Source organism: Acyrthosiphon pisum, chromosome X, assembly GCF_005508785.2.
Source record: "Acyrthosiphon pisum isolate AL4f chromosome X, pea_aphid_22Mar2018_4r6ur, whole genome shotgun sequence".
Taxonomy (NCBI): domain Eukaryota; kingdom Metazoa; phylum Arthropoda; class Insecta; order Hemiptera; family Aphididae; genus Acyrthosiphon; species Acyrthosiphon pisum.
Window position 1 is genome coordinate 34278371 of NC_042493.1, and position 24555 is coordinate 34302925.

General features: G+C 28.4%; 1 protein-coding gene across 1 annotated transcript; it reads left to right on the forward strand.

The window, feature by feature from the left end:
* Window positions 1-16745: 16745 nt before the first annotated feature.
* LOC100168914 lies at window positions 16746-24210 on the forward strand. Its single transcript, XM_008184881.3, has 4 exons — window positions 16746-17000; window positions 22673-23088; window positions 23444-23568; window positions 23642-24210. The coding sequence occupies exons 1-4, from the start codon at window positions 16976-16978 to the stop codon at window positions 24153-24155; spliced, it is 1080 nt and encodes a 359-aa protein (XP_008183103.1). The 5' UTR covers window positions 16746-16975; the 3' UTR covers window positions 24156-24210.
* The last annotated feature ends 345 nt before the right edge of the window (window positions 24211-24555 follow it).

The window sequence follows — 24555 nt, forward strand, 5'->3', positions numbered from 1 at the left end:
CGGTACCTATCTGTTCATAATAATACTTCGATCGTTATTGACGAAACTGCGTTGTCGCTTTTATTGTTATCATCACGATCCGCGCGTTCCACAATCAATAGATGATAATAATGTAAGAGTATATTATTATTATTATTATGTGTAGGTACTCATGTGTGGCTGTGAAGTCATCAATTCAGTTGACATTTCGAGACAACCGTCTGTATCGATGCGATTCCGATGATGGTCCACTGCGGTCAACGTAAATATATTATATTGTTGGCGGCAGTGACATATTTTTATGCAACGTGTCATTTTGTACATTCGTGTCTGCAGCAGAGTAAACGTAAATATGCGATTTCAGATGTATATCAATCGTATACCTACTGGCATATTATATTTGCATGGATAGGTATATAAATTGCGTGTTTATGCACGGATATGAGCATTAACTATAGACAAAATGCAAATTATTTTAGCAGGGTTGAGATATTGATACAATGTAATTTTTTATCTGGTGCTGTAAAACGTACAGAAAAATGTATTTAGAGAATCCTGCAGATTATTTTAATGACGTTCATTTTTTTTTTTTTAACAAATAATTGAGTTTTTAGAACAACTTTTAAAATTTATTTTAAAACAAACGTTACATTTTAGTAAACAATGTATAACATTGTTTTTATAATAAAACCAGCATATATTGAAAGAGGCACAGAGTGATTAATGGTTATAGATAGTGTCGAACACGCGTTACTAGATAATAATATGCAATACTTTTCAACCACCGAGTTTTTATGTTTAAAAATACCTAATAGGCGATAACCTTACTTCTATGTTAGTTCTTAGTGTGTCTTCTGTAAAAAAATTCTCTGTTTTATCATTTTTTAACTGCAAGAAATACATTTTAAAAGTTCATATGTTTTAAGATTTTTAAGGCTATTTTCATATTTTTTTTTGCGATATGTTAGGGGATTCAATTCTCAGCCTTTAATAATTTAATAATAGTATATAAGTGTACATATAGTCACTATATACACTTACAAATTATATTTCTACAGATCTCAAGTATAGAAGTCTGTGCATTCAAAACGTGCAGTATAGGAAGGTAGGTTCCTAATAACTATAATATAATTTGTACCAAATATAATGTACGCATGTGTTAATTAATATAATTATTATTTAGAATTTATAATGTACTACATATTATTATGAACTATGCTGAATAGCCATTTTATTATAATTTATTTCGGCATTGGTCCTATCGGAACTCTTCCGGCTTAATGTTTGACCTACAACAGTTTTACATTGTGATCTAATAACGTGTGACCAGGGCTTAGATTTTATCATCGCATAATAATATTTTTAAAAAACCAGCAGTTGTTGGTGTATAAATTCAGGTAGATAGGTAAAATATTGCGTGAAAACCCACTACGGTATAAAATGTTCGGTTTACAGGTGCCGGAATGGTGCACTGCGTAATGCCGTAAAGACACCTCTACATTATTATAGGGTCTTTAATCCTTACAATATAATGAATACGATCGTAATATTTGTATATATCGACCCGTTAAGGTAAATAATAAATATATTTATTATATTATATTATACGCTTTTCAAACGATAATAATATGTTTAATACGTTATTTGTACTGCGTATATACGTCGGCATAATAGTTGGGTACATTAAACTAATTTATACGATACATTAAGAGCTATTTATTACATATTATACAAATATTTTTTTTATGTTAATAAACTATATTATCCACCGTTCGGTAATAAAATAACCATTTTATTATCTAGTTAATGTGGTAGGTCACGAAATGAAAATATGTAATGGTATATGTCCTTAAAATAATAATATTTTCCAGTACGTCACACATTGGATCAATGCTCTTTATTATTGTTTCGTTAAAGTAGAGGGATATCTTAGGTATACTTTATCTACATACGCGTAAACACAATAGTTTCGTTTTTCGCCTTGAGAAAACATCTCGTTTCCACGGAAGTTAAACATAGTAGTATAATACGTGCAATTAATTTTAATATTAAACATTAAAAATCCTAACGCATCTCATTAATTATTAACAACGGTGCAATGGGCCCATTAAGAGTTAATTGCATTTTGAATGATGCCACGTTGCTTTGAATTTTGATTAAATTACACTTTTCGCACAGGCGTGTTTGCAAAATTACTTTAGTCACGATAATATGTGCAGTATTATTATAGTTAAGGAGTACCTATAGGTAGTACACAGTTGTAGGTGGGCAGTATAAATTCTATGGTTTAATTGAATTACTGCAGTCGATCTAAACTTGTTAAAATCCGTATTGTTTCAAATATTGTATTACGTTCTGAAATAAACAATGAAATACCTACCTAATATTATTGCGCTTGGTACAATCTATTTCGAAATTTTTTTTTCAAAAGAAAGCTGGGCGAAGTGTTTACATACCTGTATAACATTATGCTGTTCGCCTGTTCAAACAAAGTGTTTGTTGAAGAAGTGTATAACCACAGTGAAGAATGCGATGTATAAGAAGTGCATCAGTGGAATAGATACAGTTACATCGACTCCCAACATAAACAATGAAAGGGAAAAAATACCCCAAAGGTTAGAATAATATTATATTATCGCAATAATAACAACTACTCCGCTAAAATAATATTGCAAACACTACGCAGAAGAGCCAATCAAGACGACGTCTTGTTAAAGCATTAAAAAAATAATAATATATATCAAACATATTTGAAAAGAAACTGGCTATAATCCGTTATTCATATGATACTATGAATAAAATAATAATATAACAATATGGGTAATTCACCAAGCAGCATCCACCCCCATTATTTTCTTCGTTGATGACTTTATTGAAATTCTGATTTTTGGAATTTTCAAATAATATACCTAATGACTATGGTAATTATGCTATTATCGAATTACTAAAAATGTTTGTACTACCTACATAAGGAGTATCCTGTGGCGATACAATTACAAATTCAGTTTATCAAATGAAAAATTGAGAATTTTTTTTTTTACACTTGTACTTATACTAATCAATATAAAAGTCAAACCAAGATGTATTTATTTTATTTTTCAATATACATAAAAAAAAAACTATAAAGTCAATACGAATTCGTTTTTTGAATTTTGCAACAAAGTAAACTATGTGTTTTTATATCGTTTTATAGTTTTGATAATAATCTATATGTTGACATCTGGCGTATATGGCTACAGCCTATTCAGAGTGATTTTCAAGTCATTATTTTATTTTTACAGGGTTAAAGAATAAGTTATAAATGAGCGTCGCGTAGATATATTAATATTATAGGTACCGTGACAAGCACTGGGCAGCTATAATAGGTGATTGTATTTTTTCTTTTCTTATCAATCACAATCTCTATTTTGTACTGTAATATTAAACTACAATCGTTGCATCACCTAGTAAGAATATAATATTATTATTATAAATAGCAGAATTAACACTCAATGGCAAAAACTGTTATTAACTTATGATATTATGAGAATAAATTAGAAACGATAACTGCTGGTTCAGCCGTGATTTGAAAGAAATAATGATGGTCGTGTATGTTATGATGACTTATAATAATAATATATTATGATTTAATGGGATTTTTCATATGTCATTACGATAACTAATTACTAATATGTATTAGGTAGATAGATAAGTTTGAGAGTGACAAATATTAATAAAGTAACATTAAATTTTTTTTTCACAAAGAACCGTTTTATCATTAAAGTATTTATATAAATGAGATAAATTATCATTAGTTAATTATGACTATCAATTGGCAGTTAGAACGATATAATACAAATTAAATACTTAGCAGCTATAATATCAATTATATATTAAACAATATAAATAATATTATAGTTATATACTTTATGCGCCATTCTGCAGATGTAATAATATTATACTATACTATATTTTATATCCATGAGTTTAATGAGTTTAACCACAATGAAACAAACTACAAAGCTATACAAGTTTATGCAAATATGGGCAAATTAATGAAATTAATTAGGTAACTAAAGTAAATTTAAGTGAACAGAAGACCGTTAAGTAATAAATTAATAGTTGACAAATAATAATTTTAATTCGCCAAATTTAAAGTTTATAATACGGAACTTAAATTAGTTTAAAAAAATCTACTTTTTTTATAGGTAAATTAGCTCGTAGATCACATAAAGAGTGATTGTGTTCTTTCTAGTTTCCTAAATTACAGTAAATAATTGTATCAAACTTTTATCATAATCCCCGCTGCAGCGTATACCTATTTTAATTTATATGATTATTAAATTATACACATCTCAATTTATAGTTTGAAAATTATTAATTAATTTTGTCAAATAACAATTTAAGGTAGGCCTAACCTAACATATTATAATAATCTCAAAATAATTCAATTCGTAATGTTATAATATTCTTATAAAAAACTTTAGAGTAAAACAATTTTTTTAAATTTTTATTTAAATACGTATTATATTATTTTTTAAATCGAATTTTTCTTAAAATATCGTTAATATTGTCTATACTAAAACTCGGACAAAATATACTCTGAATTTTGGTATTATGTTTAATTAATTATTTACAAAGATAATTATAGATCGTATTTCAAGAATTTTCACCAGAACATTTTCATTTTCACCACAGTAATTAACACTTGTTGGATATTTAATTACATAATTTCGGAAAATATAATTAGTGCTACACAATAAGATATTAATATCTAAGTACAACTTATTATAATATTATATTTGTAAGTGCATAATGCTATTCGTATTATTATTATTTATGAATATAATTTAATATATATAATTTATTATACTTATACGCATCATAATTCATAATGCCTAACTGGGATATTAAAAAACATGTAATATTATACCATAAAAAATAATTTGTTCCATGCGATATTTATGTATAAACGTGTTGATCGATACTCAGTAAAAATAATAATTATAAAACCAACATCGATATAGTATGGTTTCTTCGGTAAGTACCTACCTTCTATATAAGTATATATAGGTATAGCTAGGTACATACATAGGTAGGTACTATGCGTAATGCGTACGATTATAACGGTCGACGACCGGTCAGAGAGATAGAAAAAGACATACGCAGACACATAGATGTTATATTTTATCTCGTGTAGTACCTATAAAGTATAAGTGCCTACTTGAAAGTATAAAAATAATGACAATATTGTGATGATTTCGATGATTGTATATATGATGATATACTGATAATATAAATGAAAAAATAATATATTATATCCATGTATAGGTATTAACAATATTTTAAAGCTGAAAACTTTGTATGTTTGACCGCGCTAATCTTATAAGCTACTGGACTTTAATAAAAGCTTTACCAATAGATCTTTCCTCATGACTAGGAGGGTGTTTTAGATACATTTTCTTTTAACCCTTATAGGTTGATATATAGAGTGACTCACACGTGAATTTAGTTTTGGCTGTCGAAAATCGAATATTTGTTTTGCTTATTTAAATAGCGTTGCCATTGGTTCTAGATTATAATAATATTATGATTAGAATAGAAATATGACATAGATATTATGGAAACAATCACAGATAAATTAAAAAAAAATAATCAGACCTTAAAAACAAATACTAAATAACTATAAGAACACAATAATTACAATGATAATAACTTTTATAATTTGTAACTTATTCATTCTGGATATATTTTTATAACTGATCTTAGAAAAATGGACGTAGCTGTTTGAACGTAGTGGTTTGGAAGACAGGACAATAACTACACGTCAAAAAAATCAAACACGAATATATCAGGAGTAGAAAATATAAATTAAAAAAAAATATTGGAAAAAAATTATTTTTTATAATACACCCACTAGTATCAATATTAAAATATTTAAAAAAACCTAACCTAACTTGTATATATTATAATAATGTGTACAATATTTTACTATACCTACTCATAGGAGGTACCTACCTACATTTTATTATTGTATATTTTTATTAATCGAATACAACAATATATGTTCACTTTTTTCCTTTATTGCTATTTGCCAATTTCGTCACATTTATTGACTATTGTAAGGTTTACGACCAGTATTTGTTTACAAAGAAATACACGTACGTTACTTATGACCCATATTAGTCACAAGTTATAACCCAAACAGAGAAATAATATTCTAAAATTAATAATGTTATTTTGTGTGATCTGATTCAGAAGTTTTCCAGTTATTAAAATATTTATACTAAGGGATCAGGATAAAAATTCATAAAAATAGGTTTACAAAGATATAAAATAGATATAATATTGTTAATTATGTACTTGGACCATTTTTACAAATCAAAATGTTGATAGATTAATATTAATTGCTAAAATTTCCAAATCACCACGGCCCTCACATTATCCAAACCCATTAACATGGACATTAGACGTATTATTCTATTAGTACACAAAGTTTCAATTAGGTAACTCAAAAACTACTCATTAGAATTTTGATTTTGATGTCAACGATATTTTCAAAAAAAAAATATCCACTAATTAATTTACAATAAGGGATCTACAAAGAATAACATAATTTCATATGGAGATAAGATGTTTTTTTAGAAATTGAAATTTTTTTTTCTGTGCGTATTGTGTTATACAGTAGCCAGATAGGTATTAATAATATGTATTATTCATTAAGAAATGCCACTAAAGACGCGAAATAAAAAATTAGATAACTTAATTGACCTGCAGAAACAAGTAATGAAAATATAACTACTTAATATTTACAAGGATAAGAATTTCCTGTTTCTAATAAAAGTGATTTATGAGTATAAAATGAAATACCTATGTATAGTACTAATTATTATTTATAATAATAATAATGTGTCATACGCATATTGCTTAATCAAATCGATTATGCTCAAAATTACATTTTATTATTATGCCCTAAAATGATAATCACGTGCAAACCACATGTGGCAATAATGTACTGGCTTAAATGTATTTAATATTGAAATATAAAAAAATATGAACCTTTTGGAATAATACAAGTATACAACCAAAGTCTGCTGAATATGTGACAGTTAATTTTTATCAGGTCTGTACGTGTAATGCACTAAAAAACTGTTTAATAAGTATGCACGTATATGCACTAAAAATGAATAAAATACGATCTCCATAAAATATATGACAAAGACATCACAAATTAAAACGGGGAACTCGCTCTACCGTATTGCAGGTTTTGAGTGGGTCACTGCTCAACGTATTTTTAAAAACTACCTGCATACATTTATTTACTAATGATTTGAATAGACACGAATACCTACAAGATGACAATAATTAATTTAAAAAAATATATAAATATACAATTTAAAATAACATGTCATAAATTAGTATCGAAACATACATACCTAAGATTTATGTATAAACGTGTTGATCGATACTCAGTAAAAATAATAATTATAAAACCAACATCGATAGTATCGAAATATACATACCTAAGAACAATATTATTATTATTGTATAATTGTATTTATTTCTAATTATTAGGTTTTTAATTTGATGATATTTTAGATGGATATCTCTGTTTCTTACCTTATTTCTTCACTAAATTATAATAGAACCAGATAAATTAGATTTGTATTTTTTTCACAATTGTTCACACAATTTAATTTTAGTTTGGTCTGCACCAAGTTTTTAAACGGACCGCTGTTCTAAATATATACAGCGTGGTTATAGGAAACATAGAACCCAAGTGGTGATACGGGGTAACTCTGCAGGGACCCACTCTGGCTTTTTTTTTTTTAAAAAAAGTTTAATGCTAAATTTAAATTTTGTGCTGTTACAAAACAATAAATATATTTTCATCGAGACAAATAATACAAATTACATACAGACACAGCGTGTTTCACCTCGTGCACGTGACACGATCACTCGCATACTTGCTATATACATATTATACGTAATTATACGCCTACTGAATAAACTTCAAGACTTACATAACTAAATTCGAATATTTAACGGGAGTTGACATTTTATTAAATCAATTCCTTGATGTTCAAATTTAATATCTTCATCATAACTCATATTTTGCTTTACGGGCTTAGCCCTTTGAAAAAATGTAAGCAATAAACATGTATAAACAATTGTATAGTGACAGCATTGCAATAGTATTATTTTACATACAAACATATTAATAACGTATATACAGGTATATATGTACAAAACAGAAATTATAACGAAGTAGATTATAATATATATCAGGTATTTAGGTATATTAAATGAGTAGGGAAGCATTGATATTGATAATTGATAACAGTATTCTAATGAGTTCGTTAGCTAAATAATTAGAAGCGCAGGGAGGAACATAGAAAGGAGCGTAGCATCGAGAAGTAAGTTGAGGGATCTTAAAGTTAATTAAATTAAGAATGAATGATGAATAAACTTTCCCAGATAATAGCCCCTTTAAGAATTTAATTCCATTCAAGTGTTTGCGTTTTGCAAGGTTTTCAATGTTGCGTGTATTTAAGTTTAAATATAACCAATATAGGGCTATAATTATGTGGTGGATGTTGAATATTTAGAATAAAACCAGCAAATCTAAGGAATTTCCGTTGGACCATTGCAATTTATCGAGAGTAACCGGAGGTATGCGGATCCCTGCAATCTTAAAGATAGACCAAGTTTAAAATTCTGGGTGAATCTTTTTATAAATCCCAGCATTCTGTAGGCTTTACAGCATATCATATCGATATGAGGTCCAGGGGTGAGGAAAACTTAAAACCCAAGTCAACAATATTTATTATTGTATGAATATGCGAAATAGTTGTGTCGGATATCTCGTTATTAATTTTGTTGTTGACAAAAAAGTTCCAAATTATTGTCTATAATAAATTTAGATTAGCCATCAGGTAAAATGCTCAAATCAACAATTTTATTTTACTATGAATTCGTATAATTTCAATTTTTAGTTATTAATGTTAAACCTCATAAAACGAAAATTTTTACTGCGTGAACGAGCGAGTTGAAAGTTTTAAAGTTTTGTTATAAATGTGTGGGAACTTTAACAAGTAAATTTATGAAGCTGATAAGGTAACTTACTAGGTAATTAGTTTAAGTTAAAATGTTTTAAAATGTTAACTTTATAACTAGTCAATGCCACCAATTGTAAGTTATTATAAATTATACAAATATATAATTAACATATACGCATATACAACATTAAGTATGTGAATATTTATGCAATTTTATATTGTTTTTAAATATTTGAGAATCATCCATTGTAGCAATTATTTTTTTTATTTTTCAAAATATATAAAGCGCCTTGTAGATATTTGTAATTACATAGTACTTACCTATATTATATTATATTGTGTTCAATAGTCTGCGCACATGTATATTTTTAATTATGTTTGTCCGGACTTAAGGAGTCTTGTTTTTCCCACAAAAAGTACGCGTTCTTTACAACAATTATAGTAGCGTATATTATACAAATGATGATGTATTCATTGTTACTAACAAATAACAATATAATAATATAGGTAAACTATTTAGGTTGTAGATATTGTTATTTGTAATAATAATATAAAATATAACAAATAAAATACTTATCTATTAAAATGATAATGTCGCTCTTATATCGTCTAGACATCTACCTAGCTATAATAATAATAATAATAATAATATTATATCGTTCTGAAAATATTGTAAAATTTACTTGTCTGACGCATTACGGTACAGCGCTATTGAAATATTATAATTTATAATATGGTTACTATTATATTATTATGTAAATATATATTATTCTATGACGTGTTGAAGGCGATGCATGTTTGAAATTTCATAATGTGGTTATAATATTATATAGTGAGTTTTGATTTATGAATTTGGTTCAAGCACCACACGATAGGTATCTATATAGGTATCACATCTGTCGAATAGGTACCTAAAATGTTTCCAAACGTGTTTGCTGCAGAACAATATTTTTATCATAATTATATCGCACCCTATTTACTTCACCTACCTACATAGTACTATTTAAGGTTGTATGTTATGTGTATTACGTTCAAGTCTTTCGGACTGTTACCGCAATATTTGGTGAATCCTATAGCCCAGACAAACATAAAATAATGATTTTATTGCTATTCGTGATTATAAGTACGGTCGTATGATTATATTGTACAAACAATATGAAAATCGTCCATTATCGGTCCAAATACTAAAAATCTTAAATAAATATTTTAATATTTTATATTGACTGAACTTTTTTTTACGTGACAGCGTTTTTTGTTTTTCTAGAAAAATACCGATTTCAAAATATATATAGTATATCATACTCAGTGCTTCTCAACTTTTTTTTTTACGATGAGACCCTAATTTAGATCCATAAAAATTTTACTTTTAAAAATTACAATTTGAGAAGCCAGAGCCAGAGTCTTAGTCTGAATTATGGTTTATATTTCAAACAGCGAATCAAGCTAGCGATCACGCACACTCGTGGCAAAGGCAATCAATAATTACAAATCTTATAAATTATAAAATTACATTAATTTTTACGCAACATAAACTACAAAGTTCAGAGGATTGGAATTATTTTGCGAAGGTGTATAACTCGAGCGCTCGATTATCTGCAACCACATTGTCGCTGCAGCTAGAGAAAGTTCAACCCTCAAAGCTCAGTAGAGCATTGCGATGATATTGTCACTATACAGTATACAGTTTTATCGAAAGTTAAGATTATGGTTTTCAGCGAAACTTTCAATATGGGTATAACGACGATTGGGTAGCCCTACTCGGATATTCAAGTCCATTTATCAATTTAAACGCAATTTGGTTCAATTAGTAGACGATAGATTTAGGAAAATGAAGATTCTTCCTCGGCGCCGCAGTCCACCGGACATGAATAATTTATTATTACAATTTTAGGAAACAATGTGGATAAAAAAAATCTTTGACGCGCACAGAGGTATCGTCGGTGATATTAATTGTGCTATCAAACTGCAGCGAAAAACGGCAAAATACCACCTTACTCGATACGTAAAATTTTTCGTTTTCGATTTATAATGGATTACATTCCGAAGCTTTTTATGAACATTCAAAGAATTAATCAAAGATGGCTTAGATGAAATTCCGATATAATTCTCTGCAGAGATTTAAATTTGGATTTGAAATCAACCGGTGGCATTGAATTTGTTGTGTAATGAGAAATTAAGTTAAGTATCAGAAGAAGCCAATCATATATTTTTTAAAACACAATGTAAGAATCAGTGTAAAAACTAGTGAAATACAGCCGCCTCCTAATGGTGTTTTAAACATTAAAAAATAAATACAATGTTACCACCTTCATAACAATAATAAAACAACAGAATTCATTAAGAATGCGTTTGATCTTGTACCTACTCAATAACCATCGGTCATAGAATGACTCGTTATTATAAAGTTGGCTCGACTTTATTTACTCGTCATCTCGTACATCTATACCCACCCAAAATAATCGTGCTTTCAAAGGTTTTTTTTTATTTCAAAGGGATAAATTTCTGTACAACAAAAAAATAAAATTCCTTCTTTACCGTTTGATCACGTTATTGAATTTTCGTCGTGTAGAAAATAAACGACGAAAATATAAACGCGTGGCATGAGGAAAATACGTGCACGATGTACTTGATTCAGAATCTTTCGGTTGAATAGATACATTTATATATTAATACATTTATATCATTGTAAAAATAGTTTGAACTAAGACTCGTGCACATAGTTTTGATACTGAATTAATGTTCATTAATTATATTTGCGTTATTATAATCATAAAATTAACCACTTATAAATGCGTGAACGTATAATATTATGATAATTTATAATAATATATATACATATACATATAAGCGGCTATATAGTTGTGTTTCGTACAAAAAAACCCGCTCGCCAGTTTCCCGTTTCACTTTATTGGACGACATTTAATTGGCGACCTTGTGGTTTTTATTTATAGACTGCAGTGTAGATATTTTATGCACATCCTCGAAAAAATAACAAACTCTCACACTCGTTTTAAAATCACAACAATAATATATGGATGTACCATATTATTATTATAGAGTGTAGGTAACACTACGGTATATAATAGTAATGTAAGCATAGGATACTCGTATATTATAATATTATATAATTATAATAAAAAGTTTATATAACGATTCAAAAAAAGTATTAAAATTCACGCTTTTTCAGTGCGTCCAATATTATTTATGTTAACAAGTTCATTAAATGAGTTATTGCAGGTATATAAATGGCCAATGCGGGTAACTTAATATCCTCTTTATGCCTCTTATACAATTTAACAATTTAGACTATTCCCTACAAGTTCTCTATACAAAGAGTTGGAAATACTTAACATTAATTTCTTTCATTTATTGTAATATGTATGTACCTTTTTGTTTTAGCATAAACATACTATATTACTACCAATACATACTCATTCTACTCGTTATAAGCAAAATACTAATTTAATAATTCCTAGATTAAGAACCAGTTTTGTTCAATCAGAACCTGACTATGTATTTGTAAATTTCTGTGTCAAGTTCAAAATTAACCCTCATAACTTCTATTATTTACATCATTTAAAAAAAATTATTACTGCCATTATTTAAAATTTTAGCTTAGCATAAGTCATACTGATACTCTTTATTACTGTCATTCTACTTTATTTTATGAACAATATTGTTTATTGTTTTCTTTTCGTATATTATGCATATTGTATTATTGTATATAACTTATTAATATCAATTTAAAGTTGAACTCCCACTTCCACACAGCCAATATATTCACATTGTCTTTAAAATAATTGTATTCATTACTTATGGGGAAAAGTGGTTATTAATTATTACCTATAATGTTTATGTGTAACGGGGGAAAACTAGCCAACTGAGCATGATTCGATTTTTTATGCTAAAATTTGTTTTTCTTTTAAAATTAATTCAATTTCATAATGTATGAAATATTTTCTATCATCATATGATATTATATTATTTTAATTATATTTTACCTAAATATCTTTATTATTATTTAACCATCCCGAATTTTCAAATATCGTTATTCCTCCTTACTTAAGTTTTTTTTAATTTTGTTGCTATTTGGTATTTTGTAATATTTGAATAGCTTAACACAATAGCCTATACGGCGTATACCGACAAATAATGTCAGTGTTAATTGTATAATAATTATAATGTCCTATCAAGGTTATTGTATTGTAAGAATTTTTTTAAGGAAATATACTATATATAAACGTTATTATGATGGTAAAAATTCCTTCACACTTTTACGGTTGCCACAGCTTTTCTCTTTCAAGCGATTTGTAGATGATTTGAATAAAATATTAGCCCAGGTACTTTTGAATTGCCGAGAGAGCATCAAGGGATATTTTATTTTTACTTTCAAGTTTCAACATAGAACCTTACTGGGATAACCGTAAATTATTAAAAACTCAGTGTTGTTTAACAAAGTCAGTACTGAGTATAACGATAAAAAAAATCTGCAGCGATGTTCTACCAAATTCCTACTTACTTCTCAATAATATATATATTTCCATCGAGATTTCCATCGGAAGCAATATAGTGGGTACGAGACAAATCGGCATTTCCTATTCCAAAATTAAAATACCGACCTAAGCGACTATTATGGTAAAATAATAATAAATACAAATTGTTAATTTAATTAATCTCCTTATAGGCAATGTCCCATTACTAAATAAAGGCTCAATAGCGTAGTTATGGGAGTTGATATTATTTATAGCCATTTTCAATATTATATAGTTGTTTTTCTATAAATATTGATAAAAAAATGTCAGAAAAGCTTGAAAATTGAATACCAGGTTCCACATAAGTTGTTATAATTGCAGTATAAAAATAATAAAAACATGCATTTTTTTATAAGTATTTAATGTTTAAATCTTGACAAAATTCATCAAAATCTCGAAAATTTAGCTATTATTATATAGTTAAAAATATATAAAATATTCAATTTCTACAGCTAAAGAATGAAAACTTAGAACAAGCATTATCATAAATTGTATTATAATCTAAAAATAAATAAATACAGTTTTTATATATATTTTTAATTCAAATTTAGACAAAATTATATATTTAAACAAAGAATAACAATTTCAGTTATTTTGTTGTAATTTAAAAATATTATTCGTAGGTAGGTAGGTACTTAAAACTTTTAACTTTGTTTTTATATTTTATACAGCCAATGACATTTTCGGAAAAAATTAATACAACCTACTATATTAGGAACCTACTAATGACTAATAGTAAAATAAATATATTACTTTAATAGCAATTATATCATAAAATATATAATTAGTGATAAGTGATAACAGGCCAACTGATATTTAAAATTCCTTCTTATTCCATATCTAGAGCATCAGGATTCAGGGGAATCACTTTTTCAAATTTCAAATTCATACGTTTTATAATTTTTGAGAAATAGCGGCAAGTCAGTGATATTTGGCTTTTATATATAGTTATTATAGATATTATAGATGAAATAAATGCGTTGTTAAGTATTGTGCTTAACATGTTGTCGTCTCAGAATGAAAAGGTTCTAACGTAATTTTTGTAATTGTTCAAGAGAACGTTTATAAGTTAGCCCGTACCTATCATTCACGTATGAATTAAAACCTTTTCATTCTCTGTATCTCATTGAATAATCAACGAATCGATACGATTTCAGGATTGAATTATACAAAAAAAAATATTTAATAATAATATGCAAAAAACCCTTTTTCAACAAAATCGATTTTGAACCTTTTCATTCTGAGACGACGATGTTCTAAATAAATTATTTTACTGTGTATATACATACTACATAGTGAACATAAAAATAAAAAAACAGAGTTTTATTATGGTGCTTTGTAAGGAGGACAATGACTTCGACATGATGTTTATTTAAAAAAATGATCCGTTCCCCTAAAACAAAATCATAACTACGCAATTGAGGCTGTCACCACTTTCTACATGTATTAAAAATATAAGGTTCGATAAGTTATAGATATAGGCATATATTGAAGTGTAAAGCCAATCCCTCACGAGGGTTGGGAGGGGGAGGGCAGTAATATATCGTTCCATAGCGCACAATGCCTAAATGCGCCACTGTGTAGGTACCTATAATAGACCTATAATAGACCTATAATAGTCTTCAATTGAAATTCAACGATTAAAATTGAACAGCTTAGGAATATCATATTATTATCAATGCACCACCATTGATGGTTTTTAGCATTTTATATACGATTTTAGCGTCCTTTACCTTTTTATGTTCTAGCCTCCTAATCCCTGCATTATCTTTACATAAAAAAAACTGTTGTGGGTTCAATGATGTGCAAAATAATTAATAATTATACATTATGTATATAATATTTTATTTTTATTTGTTTTTAAGAAGATATTATATAATATATACATTAATATTGTGTATGCGCCACGTATTATGCAGGTCGACTATAACCCAAAAATGACCAGTAGTTTGGCAATAATAAATATAAAACAAAATTAACTTTTATGATTATAAATAATTATATTGGATAAACATTTGCATCATAACCCTGGCGTAGTACAGCTATACAATTAAATATATTATATTTATTTTATTTTCTAGTTTTATTTCTTACACGCCGATGGTTTATTTTCTACTTTGATTTTACAGGACTCTCTGTGACTACACTAACATCTAATAACACTCACGAGGGAAGGGAGAGGAGTGGTAGCTTTCTCCCCATGCTTATTTTGAACTTTGATTTTCTATGACTGCAGCCCTTGTAACTATTAAATCCTTGTTACGGCCATGCACACCACGGGCCGTTATGTTTTGATGCTCGATAATAATATAAGAAAACGTGCTGAAAAAAATGGTGTCGTGGACCGATAGTCGTGTCCGCGGCGTCATTTGGCTAATAACGATTTAATAGCAGGTAATACGTGTGTAATATGAAGTTCCCATGGACGATGGACAAAATAATATGCCATACATGTTCGTTTTGTTTTATTATATATCTAAGTATTATAAATGTACAGCCTAAGTCTGCAGTCCATCTCCGCCTTGCCGCCACAGTTGTGAGATTATATACACATTATAAATATTAAAATATATATATATAATATCATAACAACGATGAACAATTAAAGTTCCACGTACTAATGAGTATAACTGCACGTTAATTACATCGATATGTGTATTTTCGTACGTCGTATAGAAATTATCAATTATTATTTATGTATATAACATTAATATAATGGTTATAATAAACTTATGTAAAATATAATACGTATATTGGCACGTAGTTCGTATGAAGCGTCATCGGCCTGCATATAAAAACATCATCATCACTATTTGCAATGTCAAACAATAATGATAATAATGTCAGACGAAATATAGGATATTATCATAATATGTAATAGCGACCGTCGAGCATGTGACGCGTTGACGTCATTGAAAAGTCAGCATTGACGTACAATTTAAACGAACGAAGTTCAGTTCCATATCAAATAATGATAGTAACGATAATAACATAATAATACTAGTATTATATTGGTACTAATGGTATGACCTCTACCTCTAACCTCTCTACCTTTCCATGTTCCACCGAACGAGTTAACGATTATAAACGATCAGTTATCCGATTATTCATCCAAACGGAAACTTTACACCAAGTCCCGAGTGTATAATGACAGCTTTTCGGGTCGGTGCGAAATTGGACTGGTGTGCGCAGAGGGAGAGAGAGAGAGAGTGAGAGAGAGAGTGATATGAGAGAGTGAGGTGGCAGGGTTCAGAAACGACTATTTTATTCCCTTCAAAAGTATCGATTCTCTCTATATACCTATTGTAACACGACTTCGTTTTGCTATATTAGAAACTTCTTCAACATGGAAAAAAATAATAGCTACGACAACCATCATTTATACGGTTATCTGAACCTTTGCATTGTGGTTAATATATTATAGCGATGAGTGATGACAGCTATAGAAGCAGTAAGTTCAAATTACTATTTTTCAATTTTGTTATATTGCAGTACTCTACATATTAATTGAATTACCCATAGTTACCTATTTATAGCGTATTGTTTATAAACTCAAATAAGTGAGTAGGTACCTATATATCTACTATTAATTAAAATTATGCAAAAACTAAATCAACTTACGGAGCCCGACCCTGGGATTTGAACCGGCGATCGTTTGTATAACAACATATTGTATACGGATTATTATACGATTTTGAATTTCATTTGATTAAAATAATGTAAACTTTGAAATAAATTACCGCGTAATTTAATGCTGACAAAAAAAAAATCGCAGGCCGTGGTATTCGGAAAAAAAGTATCGCGATATTTCGTTGCGTACGCCGTATCTATACATATCATTTATAAAATAATTCATATGTACACCTAAGTTTATAACTTCTAGGTACCCACGTAATAATTAAAATGCGTATTTATTTTACTCGGTACTAAATTCAAAGTAGGTATATTATACAATTTATTCGGTAAATCGATTTTGGCTGTTTATTATTATGTTTTTCGGGTATATTATAATATTGTTGATCGAATTCGATTTTTTACGCGACGATGCTATTGTCTCTTAAATTTTTAACTCTAAATCAGAAGACACGCAGAGCTATTATAGAGGTATTCCTGGTATATACCAGCTGACCAATAATAATATACCTAATAAACCGGTATTTCGCAAAAATATAGCAATCACGCGGTTTGAAAAATGTACTTGATTATTTTTCTGTGTGGGACACGCCGCCGTTTCCGCCAAATCGGGCGCCACTCGATTCCGTCGGTCCTGGCCAAGGACTTTTGGAGTGTTATTATTACATCTACAGGTCTAATCTGCGTCAGTAGCTTAACTAGTAGGTGGTTAAGATGAATATATTTTAATGGACGTAGGTAACATGTTAGTCGTCGACTGCGCAAAATATAATACGAGAAACAGTATAGCACATGTGGCCTTCGTTACCGTCACCGTTAAAAAATAAACCCATATTTCTATATCAGACATCTTGTTGTTAAATCAACGTTATAAGTTAAATTTTAACAGTCAATATAGTTAAAAGGAACTATACGCGTATTTGGTGATACGGAGAAAAAATATATTGACTATAATTATTGGCTAGGTTAAATAGAATTTAATTAATTATTGTTTTCATTACCATCTAGGTCATACACACATAGTGATTTCTGCGAAACTTTCAAATTTTTTAAATTATAATTAAATATTTTGTTAAATATACCATATACTTACTGTTCTGATTATTGCAATATTGCACACTATAATAGGTGTAGTGGCTTAAATAAAACATTAAATAACGTTAGTAAACACATTTAGTAGGTATCATGTACTAAATTATTAAATCGATTGGAATATTAATTTTTATTTTTATACAGCGTTAAAAAAAAAAATAATAATAATTTAGTTTTAACTTCATAACATTTGTAAAAAAATATATGTTAATTTGATTTAATCTTGATGCATTACTTTTTAATTGAACTGAGAAAAGCTACATTTTTATAATGGATAAAAATAAACTAGGTAAATATATTAAATTGATCGGATAATTGACTTATTAGTTAGGTCATAAAGTTTGAAAAAATTAACTTTTAAACATAGCTTTAACGTTTCGACTATAATATAGTTAATGCTCACCCGGCACCTTTGTATATACTATTATACATATGTTTGTGAGTACCTACCTACTGTACTATAGTAGGATGACATGGATATTGTTAGAGTTTGTTCTCCATTTATAAAATATAATATGTTAAATCGTTTGACGGTTTGAGTTTATGTATGACATATATTATAATATGGTAGGTACATGACGATGCTATTCGAGTAATTTTTTATCCTCTAAATTTAAATTTAATTATAACGATTAAGGAAAAAAAGCAAACTTTGAAGGTGATGACGGTAGAATCCGTTAATCCGTCACTTAACAATAATCACTTTAAAACTGTTTGTACAAAAATAGATGATCAACAATAATACAATATTATACAGTAATATACCATGGCCGTTTACATAATAATAATCATGTTATAGCCGTAAGGTGATTGATTAGCTACCTTAAACGTGCTGTGTACGTTTCTCAAAAAATTAATTGTAAATGGATTGTAGTCAAACGATGAAAATCTCGAAATAGCAATAATAATATTATATTAAAGTGGTGGTGGCTTATTTAGAAGCTTAGAGGTATAATCTGCAGAAAAAAAAATTGGATGCGTGCTCGCTGCAGCCTGCCTATCATAATATGTTGGAAATACAAATTACTACTAATAATATTCATAAAAAATGTGAAACAATTGTACGAATATGGGGGATGACAATAATTATGTTGACACAATATTGACCTTAGTTGCGTGCTCCCAGAAAACATTTTGCGTTTTTTAAAGCGTGAGGCGGCGTTTAGTCGTCAACTGTCAAGGGAGTGTAAAAAAATGGCATTTTTTAATTTACATATTATTATTACAGTGAACTGAAATTCTATCGTCTATATTGTTTTCAACCCGTCAAAATGATTATTGCGAATGAAAGAAGTTTGATGTTGTTTCCACGAAGTTTAAAATAAAAGCAACACTAAATACAGTAACAGTGATAATGGTGTAATTTCTATTCATTCTTGGTTAGGTGTTTGCATATTGTACAATATTATATTTTACGACGAATAATTTCGTCATGGTTATAAATAGTCGAAAGCAAGAGTAGGTACCTGACGAAATAATATTTTTATTGTTTAATAAAATATTATATTATCAAACATAGTAATCTAGTAACTATAGTGTGATGAATTCGTAACACTTTGTAACAAATGGAATTTTTTTCCTATTATCTACTGTCAGACGTAATTTTCTTTTTAATAATATACAGCAACTTATATGTATTTTGCACATCAATGATAATAAAATTTAATGTTCAGATTTGAAATTTTTATTTGGTTTTTGTCTTTAATTTTTTTTACCTTTTTAAATAAGTTTTACTTTATTTAAAACAATTTTTATTCTTATTAAAATTCACAATCGAGTAAAAAGTCAAAGGGAAAAAATTAAACTCAAAAAAGCTAAAACAAATTGAATAGGTATACAACAACTTTTTAACTTGTTTATGATCAAGTGGCAGCGTTGCACATACTAAATACGTGCATAGGTATCGTTCATTAATTAAATGTACACTTGATGCAGGGGCGTATTTAAGGGGGTCACAGGGGTCCGTGCCTCCCACCCATCATAATTATGATTTTTTAATTACTGAGAGTAAAAGTATGTATTAACACCCCAGACGTATCCAGATGCTGTAAATTTTATATTATTTGTTTTATTGAATATATTATAATAGTTAAATTTTATGTTTCCAACACATGTCTTATAGTAAAAAATTGCTAATAAATGATGAAATTATTTTGAAATGAAAATTTTTTTATACATTTTATACACAAATATGTACAATATATACACTTATATTTTGTATGTACGTCCCTACGACTCAACTATTTAGTCGTGTGCACATCATACGCGATATTCTCGGGCATAACAATACAATAATATATCGTAGGTATAGGTACATCGATGTCATTATGTAAACCATTTTATTATTTCACATGTATTGAAACGATGTTAAAACTGTACATAATATATGTACTGTACCTATACTGCTCCTCGTAATTCAAATAATAATAATAATAATAATAATAATAATAATAATAATAATAATAATACCGATACGGCGGCGGCGCTGTGTCAAACTGCAGTAATTTCTTCGCTGAAACGGAAAAAGGATGGGTTTAGGTGAAAAAAAACAGCATCGTATGCACACGTAATGGCGAGGTTTCGTATTACATAACATTGTAATGTACATTGGTAAACGTATTTTTATGTACACAAATATTTAAATGTCTTGACTGTATATCTCTCGCAGAGTCATGTGTATACAGGGTGATTCACTTGCAAGCGCTCTTACCCCCTCTCCCCTTTCAATTATGATGCTGCAGTTACTGCGAAACATTTAAAACATCTGCCATCCATTATGAAATCTTTTAATTTTTAAATATTAACCTACTCAAATAGATAATATAATAGTACTCGAGGACCATATTTTCTTGCTTTTGAGATTTTTCGAACTACTAGAGGATTATCACTACGTATCACAATCAAAATTCCAAAGACTCTATCACCGTTAATAATTTGTAAAAATCGTTAGTATCCAAAAGACATAATGTTGTACAAAAAACCTTAAGAATTTTAAAATACATACGGTCTTAAGTATATTTAAAAATTTCAAAGTCAGAATTTGAAAACATTTATTTTTAAATGAAAAAAATGGAGATGAACATGCCCAGCGAATCACCCTGTATATGCACACTTACACTAGTTACTTTATAGGTTTTAGGCCAGGTACATAAAACGTAATTTTCTTACACGGAACACGTTATAATAGATATCATAATGTACTGAGCACCGTTAGAATGCCAATCTGTAAAACCTGATTGGTAAAACGAACTTTTTCGTTGCCAGCTGCAACATTTTTGCATAGCATTATAGGTATAGGTATGGCAAAGGTGGCCAAGTAAATAAAAAAAAAAAATACTTAATCATTAAATAAAGTAAACATATATGATATATAATTCATGTTATATAATAATGGTTCCCAAAATAATATTAAATTTAACCCTAAAATTTTATTTTTTGTATTGACTGTGAAGAAGTAATTGACGAATTTACCAAATCTAAAAGACGAATGGATTTTGTTCTGTGATCATTTTTTAATATTTATTATATTTTATTATAAATTATTATTTATTATATATTACGTATCATTATTAATTAAACAATTTATATTACTTATCTAATTATTTAAAAGACGAATGGATTTTGTTCTGTGATCATTTTTTAATATTTATTATATTTTATTATATTTTATTTATTATATATTTATTTATTTATATATTAATTATCTAATAATTTTATATATTTTATTGTACTGATAAACTGGGATTTAAATAATAATATTTGTCTATTAGCTTACATGGTATGTACAATGTTTTTATCAGACTTAGGCTGACATTTTATTTAAGATGCCCCCCCCCCCCCCCGTAAATATGTTCTAGATCCGCGCCTGCTCTCTCAAATTTCATATACCTAGGTATATTAGTGTTAAGTCTATTCAAAGGGTAATCGTAAACAAATTGAAGATCACTTACACCAAACAGTCGAACTAACTATCAGCTATGTGGTTATTTATATGAGATAACAAAGTATTTCTTCACAGGTAGAATATTATAATATTGAGTTTGAACATAGGAGTTACATAACTCCATTATTATATATGTTTATAACATAGTTATTGTTCTAAGCTTTATAAACTTATTACCTATACTACATTACATAGTTTCAAATGTCAAAAATAAATTTAATTTCAAAGTTGATAAGTATTTGGAAGTAACGGCTGATTACAGGTTATTGATAATTCGTCGTTATGTTTCGACTGATTATCGCGTGTTTGTTGATATAGTAAACATAATTTACCTAGCTAAACAATTATATTACTGTACCTATTCATTATATTGCATGGTAAATTGAACTTTAGACATTTTATTTCACTCGAATTTTTGTATTGCTATTTTAAACAATTTACGGGAATAAATACAGGTAGGTCCGCCGAGATTTATCGTTTTTCAACCACGTTTAATACTCTGCCAACGCGTATTATCGGAGCCATGTCGGAACAAGGACCTAACTCTGCAATTGATGGTACAAAATCTATGCCTTGCATTGAACTGGCACCTCCCATATTAGACGAGTCGTCCGACCATTCGTTTGCGTCTTACCAAAGTTTCAACACGCTACACGAGTGGGAAATCAAGGATCATACTGAAATACGTCCAAATGTAAAAGCATTGATCGACAAGCATAGGTCGTTTCAAGAAAACTTACTAACTAATGTTAAAGTGAACGACAGTGACCAGAAATCGTTTGCCAATGATTGTCAACGTTTAAGTGTATCGGACAAAGATTGTATACAAATGAAAGGTGACACGAAACAGGTGGAAAACGTCGAAGATGAAGTGAGATGATAATATAATATGTTATTTGTATTTAATGATACGGATACAATAATATAGCGAAATAATAATGTTTAATAATTATATCAATTAAATATTATAATATCAAATATTCAAATCGTTATAATAGCGTCCACTTTTATAATTAGCTGCGGTGTAAACTTTATTCTTATTATATTATATTTAACGTTACTTAATTTATCATCATAATAATGTCAAAGTAAAATGGTGTATCATCAACATTATATTATGTATGTTTACAATAAATATATCTATTTTTAAAAATATATAGATAACTAATTATTAATATACTTAAGTATTGTTTTTAAAACTATTTTCTCAAATCACGATTTTTCAGGTGAATAATCATCTGTTTGAAATTAGTTCTGTCCATCAAATGGCGAATAATCCAAAGCCACTGAAGGTAGAAAACCATATTGTATCGAACTCTGAAAATATTGATTTTAAAACTGGAATGCCCGAGTTAGAATATGACATTAAAATAAATTAAATAATATAATTTTTATTTTTTTTTTGTGTGTGTGTTTATGAATAGACGTTTTTGGCAAAATATCGTTTCCGCGGTCAGAATTAACAATACTTACTACCAATGTTTGAAACAGATAGCAGACAAGCAAAAATTTAAAAACCTCGAGGATGTAGTGGTTCACGCCAAATCGACGTTACAAATGGCTGGCGATGAATCTGAACTAATCGGATCGGAACTTATCGCCTCGTCCAAACAGTATTTGGAAAAGTTCGGCATCGTGCTGGACAGTAAACTGAATAAGAAATTGAGCAGAGCTCGTTCGTCATCAGACGAAGATATCTCAATGAGTGCTCTCAGATTGGAGTTGGCCGAAAATAAGAGACGCGCGAAGATCGCTGAAAACAGTATCGCACAACTTCAGAAGGAGAAGAAAGACTTGTTAAACATATTAACCAGCTACGATTCTGAAAACATTAACAAAGTATCATTGGAAAAACGGTTCGAAGCTGAGCGACAGAAAAACAACGAATTACGTGAATTAATTAGTAGGTACTATATTCAAAAAGAAAATGCTTTTTAATACCAACTAACCAATAATATAAACAGCGAATTTTGATAAATAAATGTTTTTAAATTAAAACCTACTAATAGTTTTATTTCCCATAATTATAATTGTTTACCTATTATAATAGTTTTAATTATTACTATCATTACCTATATAACATTTTAACATATAACATTTTATTACGGAGGACTTCCTGTAGTCTAAATCAATGTATCAATGCCACGTGGTTAATAAAACGGTTGGTATATTTCAGCAGCAATTTAAGTAGGTACGCGAACCTATTTCAGTATTTTTTTTATGAACATTTAACATATGAATTAATAGGTTGCAGTTTAAGTTTAAGTGTATAACCCTTTAATCTATATGCAATAGAAATAATAGCGATAGCAACAGGTAGGATTTTTGCTTATTACAA